Here is an 18,438-nt window from a genome sequence, read left to right as displayed (position 1 = left end):
TCATTGGTGCTGCTTTCTGGGCAAGCAGCACGCACCCACAGCCACTGCCCCACATGCTGTCTTTACTGCGGGGCCAGTGTAAACTGTCACCATCCATCCCTCCCTCCAGTCGGTCGCATTGAACCACCTTCCCTTCCATCACCAGCAGCGATTGAATGAAGCAACCGAGCTGGGGGGCATTGACGACACTTATCAGGACGCAGTACTCCTACTACAGCGGCTAGTGGAGTAGGTGCATCTGGTCTCCGGTATTCATTTCATTGCCATGGCTCGGTCGTGCTCCATGGTCTGGCCGGTTTCCGCGTGTCGCCGCCGGCAGCAGCGGTACGTAGCGGGCTAGCGGCGTTCAGGATTTTTTTTGTCTTTTCACATTTGTTTTTGTTGATGGAGGCCGGGCCGGGCCGGGCCGGGCAAGCGACGGTTCAAGTTTTTGAAGTTTTGAACTGGTAGATTGCAAAAAAAAAGTTTTGAACTGGTAGGGTAGGGTGAGGTAGTAGTATGTGGATCCGTGTGTGGGTGGTGTGACGGACAGTCAGAGCGACGGACGGATCGGGATCATCGGTCTCCGCATCGCATCCGCCTGGCCGTGGGCGTGGGGCGGCGTGCGGGGCGACACGAAAGCTGGGCGCGACCACCGCTCCACTAGCCGCGGTAACGATAAACAATGCAATGCGCCCCCGTAAAAGAAGAGAACAAAAGCGTGGATGGGCAAGGGAACAACCGCGCCGGACAAAGCCTCCGCGTCGCCTTGGGCTCGGCGGCCAGCGCTGGCCCGCCTCGAACTGAACCCCGGTAGCCTCGGCTGGGGACGCTGCTGGCGCGCAGGTCCGCGGATCACGCCGCCTTGCCTCTCGCACCCACACCCAAGCAAGCGGCCGAGTACCAGGTGAGGTCTGGTCTGGCAGTCGGGCCAGCCCAGCAGCGAGGTGGCTCCTGTTGTCGCGCCTCCCCCTCGGCCTCGGGTCGCGAGTTGGCCACCCACTCCCTCCACGCGGACGGCACTAGCGACGCGTCGGAGACTAGTAGCTAGGCGCATTTCAAATTTTGAAGTGTGCACGCCTCTCCTTCTCCTCCTTGCCTCCTCCTCAGTTAATACTCGCTGCTGCAGTCGCAGTCGCGCCGGTCTCCTCGTTCCCCGGCTCCGCCCCAGCAAATACGCCCGCCCGCCTCCGCTCCGCACGCTTCAGTTCATCGCCATTAACTACCACGGACGTCGTCGTTCCGGAGGAGTCATCAGCGATACGTGCGCCGCTTCGATCGTCCTTGGCCAATAACAGCGGAGTCCCCGGCGGAGCGGGAAGCCATGCCGTTGCCGCGGAGCAAGGCCAGGAGGAAGGGCTTCAGGTCGCAGCTGGAGCAGGAGGTGCTCAGGCTGCAGGAGGTGCTGCGGGAGGAGACGGCGCTGCACGCCATCCTCGACAACGCGCTCGACCACGCCGCCGTCACCCTCGCCGACATGTCCTACCTCCCCACCCACGTAAGCGCGCCGCCGCCGCCATTCTCTCTCTGCCATCCTTGGCCACGACCTAACCAGAGCATGTATGGATGCGCTTGCCATTGCTCCAGGCCCAGGAGCTGCTCTCCAACATCTCCGCCATGGAGGCGGCCGTCTCCAAGCTGGAGGAGGAGATGGTCGCCCTCCACTTCCAGCTCATCCAGGAGCGCAACGAGCGGCGCCTCGTCGAGTACCGCGCCAACGCCAAGCAGCGGCCGCTCCCCCTCTGCTCCCACCGCCCCGCCGCCAGACCCGAGTCCGAATCCGACGTACGCCCGCCCGCCGGCCTCCCCCCTCTCCTCACCACCACATTCTTTCTACCTCCGTATCTGAATCCATCCATGGCGCTCTCTCCGTACCAGGACACGGCGAGCGACACCAGCAACTCCACCAGAGCGGAGAAGGCCGCGCCCCCGAAGCTGCATCGGCAGTTCTCCATCAAGGCCCTCGGCGGCGGCGCGAACCCGAACCACCTGTCGGAGGACATCGTGCGGTGCATGAGGAACATCTTCATCTCGCTCTCCGACTCCTGCCGGGAGGCCTCCAGGGCCAGCAACCCCTCCGCCGCCGGGGAGGGCCAGCGCGCCGGCCCGTCGCCCAGCGGGATCGCCGCCTTCTGGTCGCTGTCCGAGCCATCCTCCATCTCCTCCTGGGTGCAGAGCCCCCAGGTCGACCTCAACCAGAACAACCACCTGCTGGCCTCCGAGACCGTCTTCGACCCATACAAGGCCCGGGAGAAGCTCAGCTGGGCCGACATCGGGGGCTACGGCGCCGCGTCGGAGGTCTCGTGGATGTCCGCCGGGAAGAAGCAGCTCGAGTATGCCGCGGAGTCGCTTCGGAAGTTCAGGTATGGTGTCAACCAATCCGTGCTACTTATATTCAGAGTCCACTGGCTATGAGTAGCAGTTACTCCCTCCGATCCGCTTTAGTCTGCGCATAACTTATTTTGATTTTTTCCTTAATAGTCTGCGCGCGTTGGCAAGTTTCCGAGCATACCCTCCTTTGACCGGAGTAATTAGCATTGCTTTGGCAGCTGCAACGAAATGGCAGCCAATGAATCACGCCATGCAGCGGGCCCGTACTGCAGGTCTGGGAGAGATAAGAGGAGCCACATGGACCGGCCAATCCAATGCATGCAGTAACTGAAAATGTCCAGCGCTTTCCATGCATGCACAAGGGTAAAACAGTCCAAAAAACAACCAGCTGGGCTCTTCTTGGTATCTGGAACGCTACTTATGCGCAGAGAAAAAAGAATCGGAGGGAGTACCATTCAGTGTACCAAACAAGACAACATCACACTTTGTCTAGCCCAAGAAATTACATTTTTAGTTCCAAGTTTGAATACCGCACAAGACAAAGTTTGAAATTACGGATGCTATTAGTCTGCTGACTTACCAAACAAGACAGCATTACACTTTGTGTACCCCAAGAAATTACAATTTTAGTTGCAAGTCTGAATACCAAAAAGATGGGCAGTGTTCTTAGCATGTCTTGATGCTTTGGTTTTGATTTAAAATTCACTAATCCGTACTGATGGATGCTAATTGGAGTGCAGGTTGCTGATTGAACAGCTGGCAGAAGTAAACCCTGTTCATCTCAGCGACGACGCGAGATTGGCGTTTTGGATCAATCTGTACAACGCCTTGTTGATGCACGTATGGTGAATTGACAGACTCGCTTTAGTTGTGTAGCCTTTCTGGTTATGGAGATAGACTTGGTTGATAGTTGACGCGAGACTTGATGGTGCTTTATCCCTTTACAGGCTTATCTTGCCTACGGTGTTCCACGAAGTGACATGAAACTGTTTTCACTGATGCAAAAGGTTTGCTTCAAAACTTGATTTGTGCTCGTTAACTGATTTTCGTTTTTCTGTACTCATGTGATGATTCATGTCTAACACTGTTGCTATTATTTTTATTCCAGGCTGCCTACACAATTGGAGGGAATTCATTCAGTGCGGCATTCATCGAATATGTTATTTTGAAGATGAAGCCGCCGAATCACAGGCCACAGATGGTATGTGAGCTGCAGTGCATCTTGATGACAAACCTGCTTGTTTGTTCATGAATGCAAACTGGTAACAGCTTCTTTGTTTTGCTTAAGGCTCTGCTTCTTGCCCTTCAGAAGATAAAATCACCTGAGGACCAGAGAAAGTTCTGCATTTCAACACCTGAACCACTTCTGACATTTGCCCTCAGCTGTGGAATGTATTCTTCGCCTGCAGTAAGTTTAGATCACTCATTTTATGGCTTTTGATATGAAATGCAGCACCATCATTTTGCAACGTTTTTATACTTAACTGACGATTGTTTATCATTGCAGGTGAAGATATACACAGCCAGCAACGTAAGGGAAGAGCTGCAGGATGCGCAGCGTGATTTCATCAGAGCATCGGTGGGAGTGAGCCGGAAGGGGAAGCTTCTGATCCCCAAAATGCTGCACTGTTTCGCGCGAGGGTTCGTCGACGACAACAGCTTCCCTATCTGGATATCGCATTTCCTGCCTCAGCAGCAAGCTACATTCGTCGAGCACTGCGTGTCTCAGAGGCGGCAAAGCCTCCTGGGCACCCGGACTTTCGGCATCATCCCGTTCGACTCCCGATTTCGATACCTTTTCCTGCCTGATATGGGATCAGTGAACTGACTGGTAAGCTAAAATAGTGTCCAACAATAAAAAATTGCATTCTGAGTACTTCTGCAACAGCGAATATCTGTGTGTCTTTCCATGTACTGAATATCTGTTTATTGTAACAGTTGAATCATCAGGTCAGAGGTGCAAGGAAGCCCTATATTGTCGGCAGTCGAACCGAGCCGTTTCGGCAAGTGGTCGACCAGGTCTCGGATCACACAGGTGCACATCCAGTGATCATCCGGTTTGTTTCAGCACTGAACCAATGTGCAACGGCCGGCTGGATTAAAAGACTGGTATCCTCCTCAAGATGTCAGATAAATCTTGAGCACGTCAGCTGGATTAATTGGCTAGTTTGCCTCGACTTCTTGTCGAATTCAGGGCAAAATGTTGTATATGATAGTGGTTGATTTCTAACTAGCTAGCAAATAAAATGAAGGCGATCGTTATGAAGGTGTTGTGAGTCTACTGACAACATGTACTCCCTCCGCCCCATAATATAATAGTGTTTTTGACACTGCACTAGTGTCAATATTATGGGACGGAGGGAGTATAATGTAGCCTGCAGCTCTGGTCTGCGGCATTATCATGTACTCCCTCCTTTCCGGTTTATAAGGGCATCTTCAACAGGTTGTATGTTAGTCTTGTTGGTAAAATGGCCATGTCATCAACCAACAAGTTATCATACAACTACTCTAATAGGTTGTATGTAAGCTATCCAATAGATTGTGAGACAATAAATATGATTGCTCTCTATTTCACCTTGGAGCTTGTGCAAAGGTTGTTGGTTAATCTACATACAACTTTGCTCTCTCTCCACATTTAATACATGCCACATCATCACTATGTCCTAGGTGGCAAATTTACCAACACCCATCTCACAACTGTTGGAGATGCCCTAAGGCTCAATTCAAAAATCCCACCAACCAAGGTAGATGATGGGTGGTGGAATATTTTTTATAGTTTGCAAAAGCACCCAATTAATGCTCTTGTTTTCCTCAAAAAAATATGTTTACGAATGCATTAATTGCAATGCATGCATGCATAAAGTGCATGCATTGGTCAGTTTTTTCTTAATACTTGCATGCAATGATTTAATGCACCTTGAAGTCTGAACATGTAATAGGGAACAACCAAATCGAACCTTATAAAATGGAAAAACTAAAATTTTGAGATACTACAATTTTATGTAGGGAGTAAGCCCTATAAACCGAAAAGGAGGGAGTAGTACTACAATTTATAAGCAAGAAAGGAAACCTAGATTGTTGACAGTTGAACCTAGCTGTTTCAGCAAGTGCGCGGGTCAGAAAGGATTGCAAGTGCAGTGAGTTCAGCAGGTTTGTTTCGACACTGGATCAGTGAGTTCAGCATGGCTGTATATGTTGCAGAATAAAATTCAAGTTATGAGTTGAAGGCATTCATTCATTCATTCATGTTGTATCTCTGTTGCTCATGGTCCTGACAATGCCAAAAATGTATTGCTCTGCCCGCTGTGTCATGTACAGCTATAAGCAAGCGGTAGAAAGTACAGAAATTCCATGGCGATATGCTCCCTCCCTCCCTAGTATGATCTCTTCACCGCATGACCGCCGTGGTTCCTTTCGGAATTTCCGTCGTGATTCGCGCGGTTCCTTGTGAGAAATGCAGTCCCGGAATGGCCCTGAATGTGCTTGTCGTTCCTCCTGGGCAAGAGCTTCGCTCGTCTCATGGCCCGTCCTCGCCGTCCTTGATGAGGTTGCAGATGTCCGAGCACTCTGTCAGGCTGCACGGAATTAAGCACGTATGGTTAACTCGTCAGTGGCCTGGCCCCAGCAGTACTAACAGGCAGGCAGGGCGGCTAATTAGTAGAGTAATTACCAGTAGAGGCGGCTGCGGAACTGCCCCTCCTTGAAGACGACGAGGGGCCTCCGGACGTTGATGGGCCCCTCGCCGCCGCGGATGCAGGTGGCCACGCACTTGGAGGTGCACTGCAGCGCCTTGGCCGACTTGGGGTGCTTGATCCTCACCTGCGCCTTGTCGTCCCCTGCATCCCCACCTCCATCATCAGTTAACTGATACCTGTGCTGTGCCTGTGCCTGTGCGCATGCCATCCGTGGTGGCGCTGCTCTCTCCTGCGGATGAACGGGGACGTACCGGAGAGCGTGGGCGGGATGTTGGAGAAGTTCTCCGACTGCGGAGGCGGCGTCGAGAGGATGGCGGCCGCCAGAGCGAACGCCACCACGGCCGGCGCCTGCCCCGCCATCCCCGCGCGGCACAGCGACGGCGGACGAGGACACCAGCGCCGTGGCCGGCCGCGTCTCGTTCGTGGTCTCTGCTCCGCTCTGGTCAGCCACTCAGCCTCGCTGCCCTGTGTGTGGTTAAGGGCGCGCCTTGCCGTTGTTGCCCGTAGTACGGGACGGTGGAAGCCCACCAGCCACCTTTTCTTTTGAGGGTTAGCCCACCAGCCACCTGAGAGGAAAACGCGGAAGGGGACACGGCCCACGTCGCATGGGCCTAGCCCTGCGTCCCGCGGCCCAGCGATTACCGCCCGTTGGTTGGCTCTGCGCCGCTCTTGCGCCGACCGGACTCCGCGCCCGCCGCGGCTTCTCCCCGAATCCCACCGACTGACAGCCAAGGACTGCCCCGCCGCCTCGCGTCCACGCTACGCTGATCCGTCGGCAGAGTGAAGTAGGCCGTTTCTGGCGGCGGGGAAGGGGGTCCTTCGGAGCAACAGCGAGCCCCCCACCCTAAACCCTAGGCACGACTCGCGCCGGCCAAGCGCCGTCCCCGGATCGCCCCCCTTCGGCGGCGATGAACCGGCGGCCGGAGCTCTGCAGGAACTACCAGCGCGGCAGGTACCCCGATCCGTCCCCGCTCTAATTCCGCCGCGGCCACCGATTCCGATTGGTTGGTTGCCCTTGCCCTGACCCCGCCGCGCGCGCGCGCCGTGGATTTGTATGTAATGCTGGTTCTGGATGCTGCGCGCAGCTGCAAGTACGGGGCGCAGTGCAGGTTCGTGCACTCCAACTCCAACCAACAGCAGCAGCAGCAGGCGAAGCCCAACCCCTTCGGGTTCGGCGCCGGGGGCAGGCAGCAGCCGCAGCAGCAGTCGTTCGGTGCGCAGTCCCAGCAGCAGCAGCAGCAGCAGCAGAAGCCCAACCCGTTCGGGTTCGGAGTGCAAGGCGGTGCCGCCCAGCAGCGGAACGAGCCTGGCCCGGCAAAGGTTAGTATACTGTAATGGGGAAGAGATCTTCCTCTGTACGACATTTTCATCAATTGCAAAATTATGTGGTCTATATGGATAGATGCATGTATGACTAGTGAATTGTTTTGTCAGCCTTTTCAAAATAAGTGGGTGAGGGATCCCTCGGCGCCGCCGACAAAGCAAGCGGAGGCGCAGCCAGCACCGCAGGCGGCCCACACGTGAGTCGCGATGCCATGGTGCTATAATACTTTTGATCTTCCTTGACTTGGTTACGGGCGAGTCACTAACGTCGCAAGTTCTTCTCCCAGATCCTGTGCAGACACCGAGTCCTGCAGGCAACAGATATCTGATGATTTCAAGAATGAGGCTCCCCTGTGGAAGCTTACTTGTTATGCTCATCTCAGAAGGTAAATCACATCTTATGCTGAATTCCGCTTCAGCAGCTGCCCTGGCTAGGCCATGTAGATGGCTTAATATTTGGCTTTGTTTACACACAGTGGTCCTTGTGACATTATGGGGGATATTAGCTACGAGGAGCTGAGAGCTAAAGCATACGAAGAGGGCAAACAAGGGAAGCCTATGCAGTCAATAGTAAGCTTACTGGCAGTACCACCCTTTCTTTTTCATGGTATTTTTTGGCACTTGAAGTATGTGGTCAAACATTACTGCGACTACATTGTTCTGATCTCATATGTACTAGCACAATGCTATGTAACACAATTTTTTTATGGAACTTTATGTTACATTAGCAAGTGGTTACTATATGTACCTTGTGTTCCTGCATTCCTGCTTTATCATCGTTGGTAGAGTCATAGAGATATGTGGAAACTTTCCTTGTGGACATGGTCTATGCCCGTGAAAATGTTCCAACATAGAGACTTCTAAGTTCTAAGTGTGGGTTTAACCAAAAAAAAAAGATCAACCTTTGTAGACTGGTCACTGTAAAGTTGGTTAATTGTTTCCGAAATTTCTTAAGAACAAACTATCATTCCTTATTTTTTCTTTCTTCAGGTTGAAGGAGAAAGGAATCTACAAAATGCAAAGTTGGCGGAGTTCACTAATTTGCTGAACAAGGCACGTGCAACACCAAGCTTTCCTACTGCAGGCTCCTTCCCAGAAGTGAAAAATAACTCAACCTTTGGGAGTTCTCAAACTAATGGACCACCTGTGTTTAGTAGTTTCAATCAACTTGGAGCAGCAACAAATTTCGGATCTGGGCCAAGGTAATACTCTGATTATGGTCTTGAATAAACTGTTGATTCTGTTACTCTGTTAGTAGTCGGCACTTTCGAGAATACTCGGTTACCATAAATTGCTATGAACATGACTGATCATTTTTCTTTCCGTCAATATGAGTGATCATGTTTATTGTGTTCTTATGTTTATAATCTGAACTAATGTATCTTATGCAGAACTGCCACACCAGGAGTTCCAATGAATACCATTTTCGGTCAGCCTACACAGTCTACTCCATCGTTTGGTGCCCCTGCTTTTGGCAGTACTGGAATGAGATTTGGAGTTCCAGGTATATGCCTTAGTTGATCTTTGCAACCGTAGTTGTAGTTTTTGGGTATAAGTTCAAACTAGCTTCTTGATCGTATTGTATGTAGAAGAACTAATGAATAGAGCAATTGAAGTTATGGTCTAATATGCACTGGGCCTAGAAATTTTACTTTTTTTACTCCACAAATTGTGTTAACTGTCATGAATGTTTTTATCTGTTCACCACATGCAAATGGGTATAGCGAAATGATAAAGATGAAAGGCCTGTTGAATGAAAATGCAAAGAGAATATTTGCATTTCCCCTTTTGATGTACAATGTCAAATTTTGTTTTATTTTACTCTTTGGATATTCTTTCATGTCAACATTGTGCTCAAACCTAAATTGATTGCATATCTGCATGACTACACCATCAAGAATGATTCTGTTATGACCGGCCAGGTCTATGGCCGCAGGGGGCCCACTGGGCAGGCTTAGGCCTCAAGTTATCTTAGTTTTATTTTCAGATTATGGTTATATATACAAGTTGTAAGACTATTCCGAGAATTAAGCAATAAGACTATTCTATTGCCCGGCTCCTAGAGGAGCCGGAACCCTAACCCTAGCCGCCTCCTTCCTGCGCCGCCGCCGCCCAACCGCAAGGACGGCGCCTCGCCGCTGGCCGCCGCGCTCCAGCCCTCGCCCAACTCCCTCCTTCCCCTACACCCTACGCCCTAGGCAGGGCAGAACCCTAGCTCCTAACACCTTGGTATCAGCCAGCTCAGGTTCGACTATGTCGTCCTCACCACCCTCGCCGTCGCTGCCTCTGACCACCACCACCGCCGCCGCTCCAACAACCACCACCGCTGCCGCGCCATCGCCACTCGCCACGGGGCCGCTGGCCTTTCCATCGGCGCTGCTGGAACTCATCTCCGGCGCGCCCACCGGCCAGCCGCCGGCGTCCGTCACCGCTACACCGCCATCCCCTTCAACCTTACTGGCCCACTACACCCTGGAGGCCATGGCGGGTGTCCTCAACGACTTGGTCGTCGCGGTCCAGGGCATCCGGCTCTTCCTGGCCAGCCCGTACGGGCCACCCCCGCCGCTCCCGCCCCCTGTGCCCTCCGGGCCCCCGCTCTTCCGTGGTACTCGGTGCCCGTAGCACTCGCCGGGGGCTACCCGGCGCTCCAGCCGCCGGCCGCCCCAGCGCCGGCCTGGCCGCAATGGCCCGCACCAGCGCCCGCGGCGCCACCCGCGTCGGCCGCGCCCGCCCCCGCCCCGTGGCCGGTCTGGCCCGCGCCGGCTCCCTCCGCGCCAGCTGCACCGGCTCCCACGCCGTCCCCGCCACCCAGTGCCGGCCTGAGTCAGGCCCCTCCAGGAGGGCTCCCGATCCAGCAGGTGCGGTTCCCACCGTCGCCCTCTCCGATTCCCGCATGGCTCACCGGAACGTCGCCACCGCCGGTCTACACGGAGGCCGGTGAACCGTCGGTGTCCACGCTGCAGTACGACGCGCCGCCCTCCGCCCTCCGCATCGTCGAACCGGTGGGCACTGGCGCATCGACCCCGACACCACCTCGCTTCGCCCGGATTGACTTGGCCACGTATGATGGCTCGGAGGACCCCCTTAACTGGTTAAACCAGTGTGACCAGTTCTTCCAGGGGCAGCGCACACCTGCGTCCGAGTGCACTTGGCTCGCTTCATACCACCTCCGGGGTGCAGCCCAGACGTGGTATCACGCCCTCGAGCAGGACGAGGGCGGTATGCCTCCCTGGGATCGTTTCCGCGAGCTGTGCCTCCTTCGCTTTGGACCACCACGGCGCGGCAGCTGCTTGTCCGAGCTGGGCCGCCTACCCTTCACCTCCACGGTCCAGGATTTCGCCGACCGTTTCTAGGCTCTGGCATGTCACGCACCAGGGGTGACAGCACTACAGCGAGCTGAGCTCTTCGTCGGCGGCCTTCCCGACCACATCCGCGTGGACGTCGAGATGAAGGGGCCCCAGGACCTACAGATGGCCGTATACTAAGCTCGGGCGTTCGAGGAGCGTGCCCAGGCCTTGACACGGCCAACAACACCTCGGGGGAGCCGACTGCCTCCATGGCCCCCGCCGCCCGTGCCAGCACCTTCAGCCGCCTCGCCGGCGACCACCCCGGCCGCGACGCGGCCCTTCCGGCGCCTTTTGCAGGCAGAGCAGCTCGAGTGCCGCCGCCTGGGTCTGTGCTTTAACTGTGACGCACCCTATGCCCCGGGCCATGTCTGCCCGCGCCTCTTCTACTTGGAGACGGTCGACGAGACGGAGGACGATACCCCCGATGATGGACTCGGCGACCCAACCGCCGCCGAGGTCGCGTCGGCACCCGCGCCCGCGCCGGCTACGGCCCTTGTTGTCTCCCTTCATGCGTTGGCCGGCATCCGTAATGAGCGGACTATGCTTATACCGGTCATGATCCGTGGCGAGACTCTGGGGGCTCTCTTGGACACGGGTTCTACACATAACTTCCTACCTGAGGCTACTATGCGGCGCCTTGAGCTACAGCCGACAGGCGGGGAGCAGCTGCGGGTCACCGTCGCTAATGGTGACCGCCTCCGCTGCCATGGGCTCGCTCGGGACGTACCCATTACTATCGGCGACGAGCACTTCACCATCACTTGTGCTGGCATCGACTTGGGCTGCTTCGACTTCATCCTCGGCGTCGACTTTTTGCGGACTCTCGGACCCATCCTTTGGGACTTCGACGCCCTGACGATGACCTTCTGGCGCCTCGGCTGTCGCATCCGGTGGGAGGGCGTTGGAGGCGCCCCGGCGTCGCCCCCGCTCCAGCTGGCCGCAGCCACCACTGAGGCTGAGCATCCGCTGTTGGATAACCTCATGCAGCAGCACAGTGATCTCTTTGCGAAACCCCAGGGCCTTCCGCCGGCCCGGGTCTACGACCACCGTATTCATCTCCTGCCGGGCTCGGCGCCGGTGGCAGTACGACCCTACCGGTACCCCCAGCTGCAGAAGGACGAGTTGGAGCGGCAGTGTGCACTCATGCTTGCCGCGGGCATTATCCGGATTTCCACATCACCATTCACAACGCCGGTCCTCCTCGTTCGCAAGTCGGATGGCACGTGGCGTTTCTGCATCGACTACCGCGCCCTTAATGCTCTCACACTTAAGGATAAGTTCCCTATCCCGGTGGTCGATGAACTACATGGGGCACGCTTCTTCACCAAACTGGACCTCCGGTCGGGGTATCATCAGGTGCGCATGCATCCAGATGACATCGCCAAGACGGCGTTTCGGACTCATCACGGCCACTTCGAGTTCTTGGTGATGCCCTTTGGCCTCTCCAACGCCCCGGCGACATTTCAGGCCTTGATGAACGATGTCCTCCGGCCCTACTTATGTCGGTTCGTGCTCGTTTTCTTTGATGACATTCTTATCTACAGCGCCTCTTGGGCAGAGCACCTCCAGCATGTGGCCATCGTCTTCAACGAGCTTCGGGCGCATCATCTTCATCTTAAGCGCTCGAAGTGCTCGTTAGGGACGCCTTCGGTCGCTTACCTCGACCACGTCATCTCGGCTGAGGGAGTGGCCATGGACGCAGACAAGGTGGCGGCCGTCGCCGCCTGGCCGATTCCTCAGTCTCCGCGGGCTCTTCGCGGGTTTCTTGGCCTCGCGGGGTACTACCGGAAGTTCATCCGGGTATTTGGCCTCATCGCGGCCCCACTCACGCGTCCGACGCCTTCTCTTGGGATGAGGAGGCCACTTCAGCATTCGAGGCCCTCAAGGGGGCCCTCACGACGGGACCCGTACTGCAGATGCCGGATTTCGACCTCCCCTTCACCGTCGACTGCGACGCCTCCGGTGCGGGGTTCGTTGCGGTCCTGCATCAGGGCGATGGACCCCTTGCTTTCTTCAGCCGCCCCTTTGCCGCGCGCCATCTTAAGCTGGCGGCGTATGAGCGTGAGCTCATTGGGTTGGTGCAGGCAGTACGCCATTGGCGGCCCTATCTTTGGGGCCGTTCCTTCCGGATCCGCACAGACCATTACAACCTCAAGTTCATGCTGGATCAGAGGCTCTCGACGGTACCCCAGCACCAGTGGATCAGTAAACTCTTTGGCTTTGACTTCACCGTCGAGTACAGGCCGGGTCGTCTTAACACCGTCGCCGACGCCCTGTCTCGGCGTGACGCCGATGTGGACGACGGTACGGTGGAGGGGGCGGCCTTTTGCATCCTCACCGGGCCCTCTTTCGCCCTCTACGCCGACATCCGACGGGCGACCGCTGCCGCGGCCGACTCCCTCCTCCTGCAGCAGCAGCTAGCGGCGGGAGAGCTGGAGGAGCCGTGGCGCCTCGCCGATGGCCTGCTTCTCCATGGGCGCCGGGTCTTCGTTCCAGCGCACGACGATCTTCGCCAGCAGGTGCTGCGCCTCGCCCACTCGGCGGGCCATGAGGGCGTGCAGAAGACGCTCCATCGTCTCCGCGCCGACTTCTACATTCCCGGTGATCGTGCCCTGGTCCGTGACTGGGTACGGTCTTGTGTGACGTGCCAGCGCAACAAAACGGAGACTCTACGGCCGGTTGGCATGCTTCAGCCCTTGGAGGTCCTGTCTCAGGTTTGGGCGGACATCTCCATGGACTTCATCGAGGGCCTTCCCAAGGTGGGCGGCAAGTCCGTCATTCTCACGGTGGTCGACCGCTTCTCCAAGTATGCTCATTTCATCGCGCTTGGCCATCCCTATTCAGCGGCATCTGTTGCACGGGCCTTCTTCGATGGCATTGTCTGTCTCCACTGGTTTCCTTCTTCAATCGTCAGTGATCGGGACCCCGTGTTTACGGGACATGTGTGGCGCGACCTTTTCCGGCTGGCGGGCGTGAAGCTACGCCTGAGCACCGCCTTCCACCCTCAGACGGACGGCCAGTCTGAGATAGTTAACAAGGTGATTGCCATGTATTTGCGTTGTGTTATAGGTGATCGCCGTCGTGCATGGGTGGACTGGCTCTCGTGGGCGGAGTACTGCTACAACACCTCTTATCACTCCGCCCTCCGTGCTACACCCTTTGAGGTGGTGTATGGCCGGCCACCCCAGCCGATCCTTCCGGTTGATCCGGCCTTGGCACGGACCGAGGCAGCCGTGGCTCTTCTGAGGAGCCGTGATGAGATGCTAGCGGAGGTCCAGCAACGGCTCCTACAGGCCCAGCAGTTGGCCAAACATTACTATGATGGCCACCATCGCGAGGCGGAGTTCGCGGTGGGTGATTGGGTCTGGTTGCGTCTACTTCACCGCTCTACGCAGTCCTTGGACCCACGCGCGAGGAAGAAGCTCGGTCCTCGCTATGCCGGTCCCTTTGCTATCCTGGAACGCATTGGGAAAGTGGCTTACCGTCTTCAGCTTCCGGCAGGCGCGCGGATCCATGATGTCTTCCATGTCGGGCTGCTCAAGCCATTCCGCGGCGAGCCACCCGCGGCACCGCCGGCACTTCCATCGATCACGGACGGGCGCCTACTTCCTGAGCCAGAGAAGGCGTTGAAGGCTCAGCTGCGCCGAGGCTCCTGGTACGTGTTGATTCAGTGGACCGGACTACCAGAGGAGGACGCTCCTTGGGAGCAGCGCGAGGAGTTCCGCCAACACTACCCCGACTTTCAGCTCGAGGACGAGCTGTTTGCGCAGGCGGGGAGAGATGTTATGACCGGCCAGGTCTATGGCCGTAGGGGGCCCATTGGGCAGGCTTAGGCCTCAAGTTATCTTAGTTTTATTTTCAGATTATGGTTATATATACAAGTTGTAAGACTATTTCGAGAATTAAGCAATAAGACTATTCTATTGCCCGGCTCCCAGAGGAGCCGGAACCCTAACCCTAGCCGCCTCCTTCCTGCGCCGCCGCCGCCCAACCGCAAGGACGGCGCCTCGCCGCCGCCCAACCGCAAGGATGGCGCCCAACTCCCTCCTTCCCCTACACCCTACGCCCTAGGCAGGGCAGAACCCTAGCTCCTAACAGATTCCATACGATATGTTGCCCCAGATGAACAATAAAAATTAACCAACAGTCTGAAATCTGATTACTTTTAACTGTTTGAGTCTATCCTGTCTCCAGATGCTGTCCATCTTTTCTGATTTCTGACCATTGAATAATTTGGCACATATTGGTAAATGAATGCTATAAAATCATTTTTGGCAAGTTCCACAAGGCTGTTTCCATCTTGTGTATGTGCACCATGAGGAACCAGGAATGGCATCTTAATGTAGATTTTCGTTGTGCTGGTGTATGATGATTTTTTTTAACAATGATGCAAACGATTAAATTTCACAATATTGTTATAATTGTTATTCCATAGCAGGAAGTTCTACTGTTGCATGAAAGAAGGCGGTGCATTTGGCATTCATCAAGTGAAACTATGACCAGTGCACAGAGATATGCATTAGCACAAATACATTGCACCTGTCCAAAAGTTCATTCTTTGCCTTGCATGTATTCAACAATCTTGTTTGAAATAGATCCTGTTATTTTCACCCTCTTATGGTTATAAACATTTGCTTATATCCCTTCTTTAGGAGATCTGCAGAAATTATTGTGCTTGGGTGCCTTTTTAACTTTTTCAAAACTTGCATATGCAGTTGGGAGCCAGACATCAAAGCAATCATTTGGGAGTTACCAAGGCTCGAGCATGTCCAGCAACAGCAATTTTCAGAACTCTACTTCGTCTGGCCATCACAGAGACATTGATAAGCAGTCAGTGGAGTTACTTAATGGGATGACACCTCGTACAAGTGCCATGGACCAGGCAGCTGTTGAGTTAAGTTCCTTCATAATTCTAATTTATATATGTACTCTGGGCAAGAACCATAACCCATTAATGAGAAATAATTGAACGCAGATTCTTAGATTATGCGGTGAAGGTGTTCACTGTATTACTTCCTTTAATATTCTTAGTAGAAATATTATTAGTACAAGTTTCAATTAATAATTGTACTACTTTCTTTGCTATAAAATTATGCTCCTTGGTAAGACACAGTTTTAGGAGAATATCAAAAATCAATTAAACCTGGCTGTTTAACCATATTATAATATATTTTGTTACTTTGTTGTTTTTGACTTATGAATTTATAAAACATCTATCTGTAACAGAGTGAAGTTTCACTACTTGTGCTTACCCTTGCCTTATGCTTTTATTGAACAGAGCCAGTAGAAACGAAAAGCAGGATGATAGCATTTGGCTGAAGGAAAAATGGGAAATTGGACAGGTGTGGCTACTTTCCTTGTATACCTCTATGGTTTTATTTCTTAAGAATGTTCGGCCACAAACAATTGTTTTTCCTGGTGGCTTCTCTTCACCATTTCGGCAAGATCACGTGACTTCTTAACTCACACACAAGCTGTGGCATGCGTGCTTAGCTAATCTCCAAGTTATCTCCAGCATCTAAAGTGGTGACACACACACACATGATTTTGCTGCTTCTTTTTGAAGGCATAATAGTTTAGTTATTAGGAATTTACGCCTTGACGTCTTATCTGTTTACTTACATTACAGTAGGTTCTGCTCTACCAACTATATGGAGCACATATAAAATTTTCGTGTCTGGATAATTAGACATTCCTGGTGGGAGTCTGGAAAAACAGTGGAACTTCTGCTAGGAGATATACTAAATTCTTCCTCGTTCTATATGGAAACTGTGTAGCATAAATGTTACTGCTGAGCTAGTTTTTTATGTTATCAAGTTTGCGGCATTTGATTTACACGAAGCTCCTTTTTCAGATACCGCTGGATGAACCGCCAGCGAGGCATGTTAGCCATGTATTTTAAGAAGTAGAGGAATTTTGCATTGTGGAGGCATGATCCAGTCAGTGCCCTTTAAGTGGTCTCTTTCTATGTAGTTGAGGTGGCATCAAAGTCGTCTCCTCATGAGGTATATATATCGACTATTTTGATCCTTGTCTCCTTGAAGAAATTCTCATCTGCCGTTTGTCACCGCATATTGATTTTCTGCTATGTTTCAGCTTGGTGATGATACGGCGAAGCAAGCTGGAGAGTGTACAACAATGTAGATGAAGGCAGGTCGATTCGATGCGGTGCTTGGCACCACTTACTTTTGCTTTGCCCCCGTCTACAGAAGGAAACCAGAGGTAGAAACTATAGAAAGCAAACAGTTGAGCGGTCTCAGCTGCATGCAGTACATCATGTGTTTTTTACATGCCTTATTCATGAAGTGATATGCGGAGGAACCAAAGTAAACCGGAACTGATTCTAGCCGAACAAAAAAGAAAAAGAGTGAGAAGTAAACCAACACTAATCGCGCCGTGAAATCAAAAGACCGCGTGAAGGTCTTCACACTTAACGGATGTTGGATAGTAGCACCTGTTTCGAAACTCAACGCGCTTGTGTAACTGGATGACAATCCAGCAGCAACTGGATAAGAGCATCTTCAATAGCTTGTCTATATGGATGTCTATACTCGTTTTTCAGGACGTGGGCCCAAAACAGGCGTCCAACAGCTTGGTCATTCAAATATACACATCCTTTAAATCGACATTGACAATGTTCACGTCTGGACATTGTGAAGGCGTCGTCTAAACTTAACTGTAGTCATGATTTCTTCCTCTTCTCAGCGATGGCTCACCTGATATGGTCCCTGTATATAGACGTTCTGATGCAAAATTAGACGTGTATATAAAAGAATTTTTTTAGACCATTGTCTATATAAATATATAGACATCCAAATATACACATACTATCGAAGATGCTCTAACAAACATAATCTTCCTACTTCCTAGCATGAGTTTTCGCAAGTTGCTCTTCCGCCTGTTGCCAAGTTCGAAGAAACGTGATCATGCGAGGCCATGTTCAGATTAGTACAGCCACTTTTCTGCGGTTGCCCTGTGCTGGTGCCGTGCAAGGCCGAGAAAGGTCGGCGGGAGCGATGCGACGCCACGTCCACGCGTGGCCGGCCTCGTCCTCACTCCTCACTCACCTACCACGGGCCTCCGCCATTACTCGCCGCCTAGCTAGTACTGCGAGGACGGCATCCTTGCATGCTCCATACAGTGCAGCTTTGGAAGCGCATGTTGCTTTCATTTCGCGGAGTTTTAGGCCGACACAGACGCAGACAAGCCCCGCTGTTACGAATTATTGGGCTACCCCTCCTCCCCCGTTGCCGCCCGAAAACGTGCTAGCTAGACTGGGGCAGCAGCTGCGCGCGTCACTCCTCCTTAGTCTGTTTAGCATAAATGGAAGGGAAAGTGCGTGAATCAAGAAACACGGGACACATGCATGTGCATGTGGAAGTGGTAACATCCACCGTCATTACCCTTCCTTTTGGCCGGTCCCATGTTGCCCGATCAAGTCAAGGAAAAGGCGCGCCAAGGGTCTCTCGTAGTGTACTACGCTGCAAAAGATGCGCACGACGACGAGATCATTATCACTAGCGAAGAGGAAAAGCTCGTTCCCTCGGAAAACACAAGGAGGGCGAACGAGCTCATCGCAAAAAAAGGAAAAAGAGGAGGGAGGGAGAGAGAGAGAAAGCAAGAAACAAGCAATGCATCATACCTCAGGCGGCGCGTAAAAATACGCTTTCTCCGTGTGATGCAGCAGCGACGCCATGCTCATGTGATGTGAGTGTGCATGCTCGTTTACAGTTGGACGGGAAGGTTGGGCCATGGCAAGCGGG

The 18,438-nt window shown here is 53.4% G+C and overlaps 3 protein-coding genes across 4 annotated transcripts; 2 read left to right on the top strand and 1 right to left on the bottom strand.

Annotated features, from left to right (window-relative positions):
• Positions 1 to 1,035: 1,035 nt before the first annotated feature.
• LOC119332714 lies at positions 1,036 to 4,934 on the top strand. The gene is made up of 9 exons (XM_037605869.1): positions 1,036 to 1,477; positions 1,567 to 1,764; positions 1,858 to 2,342; positions 3,051 to 3,150; positions 3,258 to 3,317; positions 3,419 to 3,511; positions 3,599 to 3,718; positions 3,818 to 4,141; positions 4,249 to 4,934. The coding sequence occupies exons 1-8, from the start codon at positions 1,304 to 1,306 to the stop codon at positions 4,136 to 4,138; spliced, it is 1,551 nt and encodes a 516-aa protein (XP_037461766.1). The 5' UTR covers positions 1,036 to 1,303; the 3' UTR covers positions 4,139 to 4,141; positions 4,249 to 4,934.
• A 593-nt stretch (positions 4,935 to 5,527) lies between these two features.
• On the bottom strand, positions 5,528 to 6,473 carry LOC119334598. The gene is made up of 3 exons (XM_037607134.1): positions 6,257 to 6,473; positions 5,981 to 6,146; positions 5,528 to 5,885 (listed from the first exon to the last, which is right to left on the bottom strand). Exons 1-3 carry the CDS (start codon positions 6,363 to 6,365, stop codon positions 5,828 to 5,830), a joined length of 333 nt encoding a protein of 110 aa, XP_037463031.1. The 5' UTR covers positions 6,366 to 6,473; the 3' UTR covers positions 5,528 to 5,827.
• A 195-nt stretch (positions 6,474 to 6,668) lies between these two features.
• LOC119330688 (zinc finger CCCH domain-containing protein 46-like) lies at positions 6,669 to 17,217 on the top strand. 2 transcript variants are annotated; one of them, XM_037603804.1, is made up of 11 exons: positions 6,670 to 6,957; positions 7,091 to 7,325; positions 7,440 to 7,525; positions 7,616 to 7,714; positions 7,805 to 7,898; positions 8,319 to 8,530; positions 8,720 to 8,832; positions 15,391 to 15,568; positions 15,954 to 16,017; positions 16,530 to 16,680; positions 16,772 to 17,217. In XM_037603804.1, exons 1-10 carry the CDS (start codon positions 6,914 to 6,916, stop codon positions 16,575 to 16,577), a joined length of 1,173 nt encoding a protein of 390 aa, XP_037459701.1. In that variant the 5' UTR covers positions 6,670 to 6,913; the 3' UTR covers positions 16,578 to 16,680; positions 16,772 to 17,217. The 2 variants fall into 2 exon arrangements, with proteins under 2 accessions (XP_037459702.1, XP_037459701.1); XM_037603805.1 differs by lacking the exon at positions 16,772 to 17,217 and having other exon boundaries at positions 6,669 to 6,957; positions 15,391 to 15,569; positions 16,530 to 16,598.
• The last annotated feature ends 1,221 nt before the right edge of the window (positions 17,218 to 18,438 follow it).

Source organism: Triticum dicoccoides, chromosome 7A (assembly GCF_002162155.2).
Source record: "Triticum dicoccoides isolate Atlit2015 ecotype Zavitan chromosome 7A, WEW_v2.0, whole genome shotgun sequence".
Lineage (NCBI taxonomy): Eukaryota > Viridiplantae > Streptophyta > Magnoliopsida > Poales > Poaceae > Triticum > Triticum dicoccoides.
Note: the sequence above shows the minus strand (reverse complement) of the source record. Positions and strands in the feature narration are given on the sequence as shown.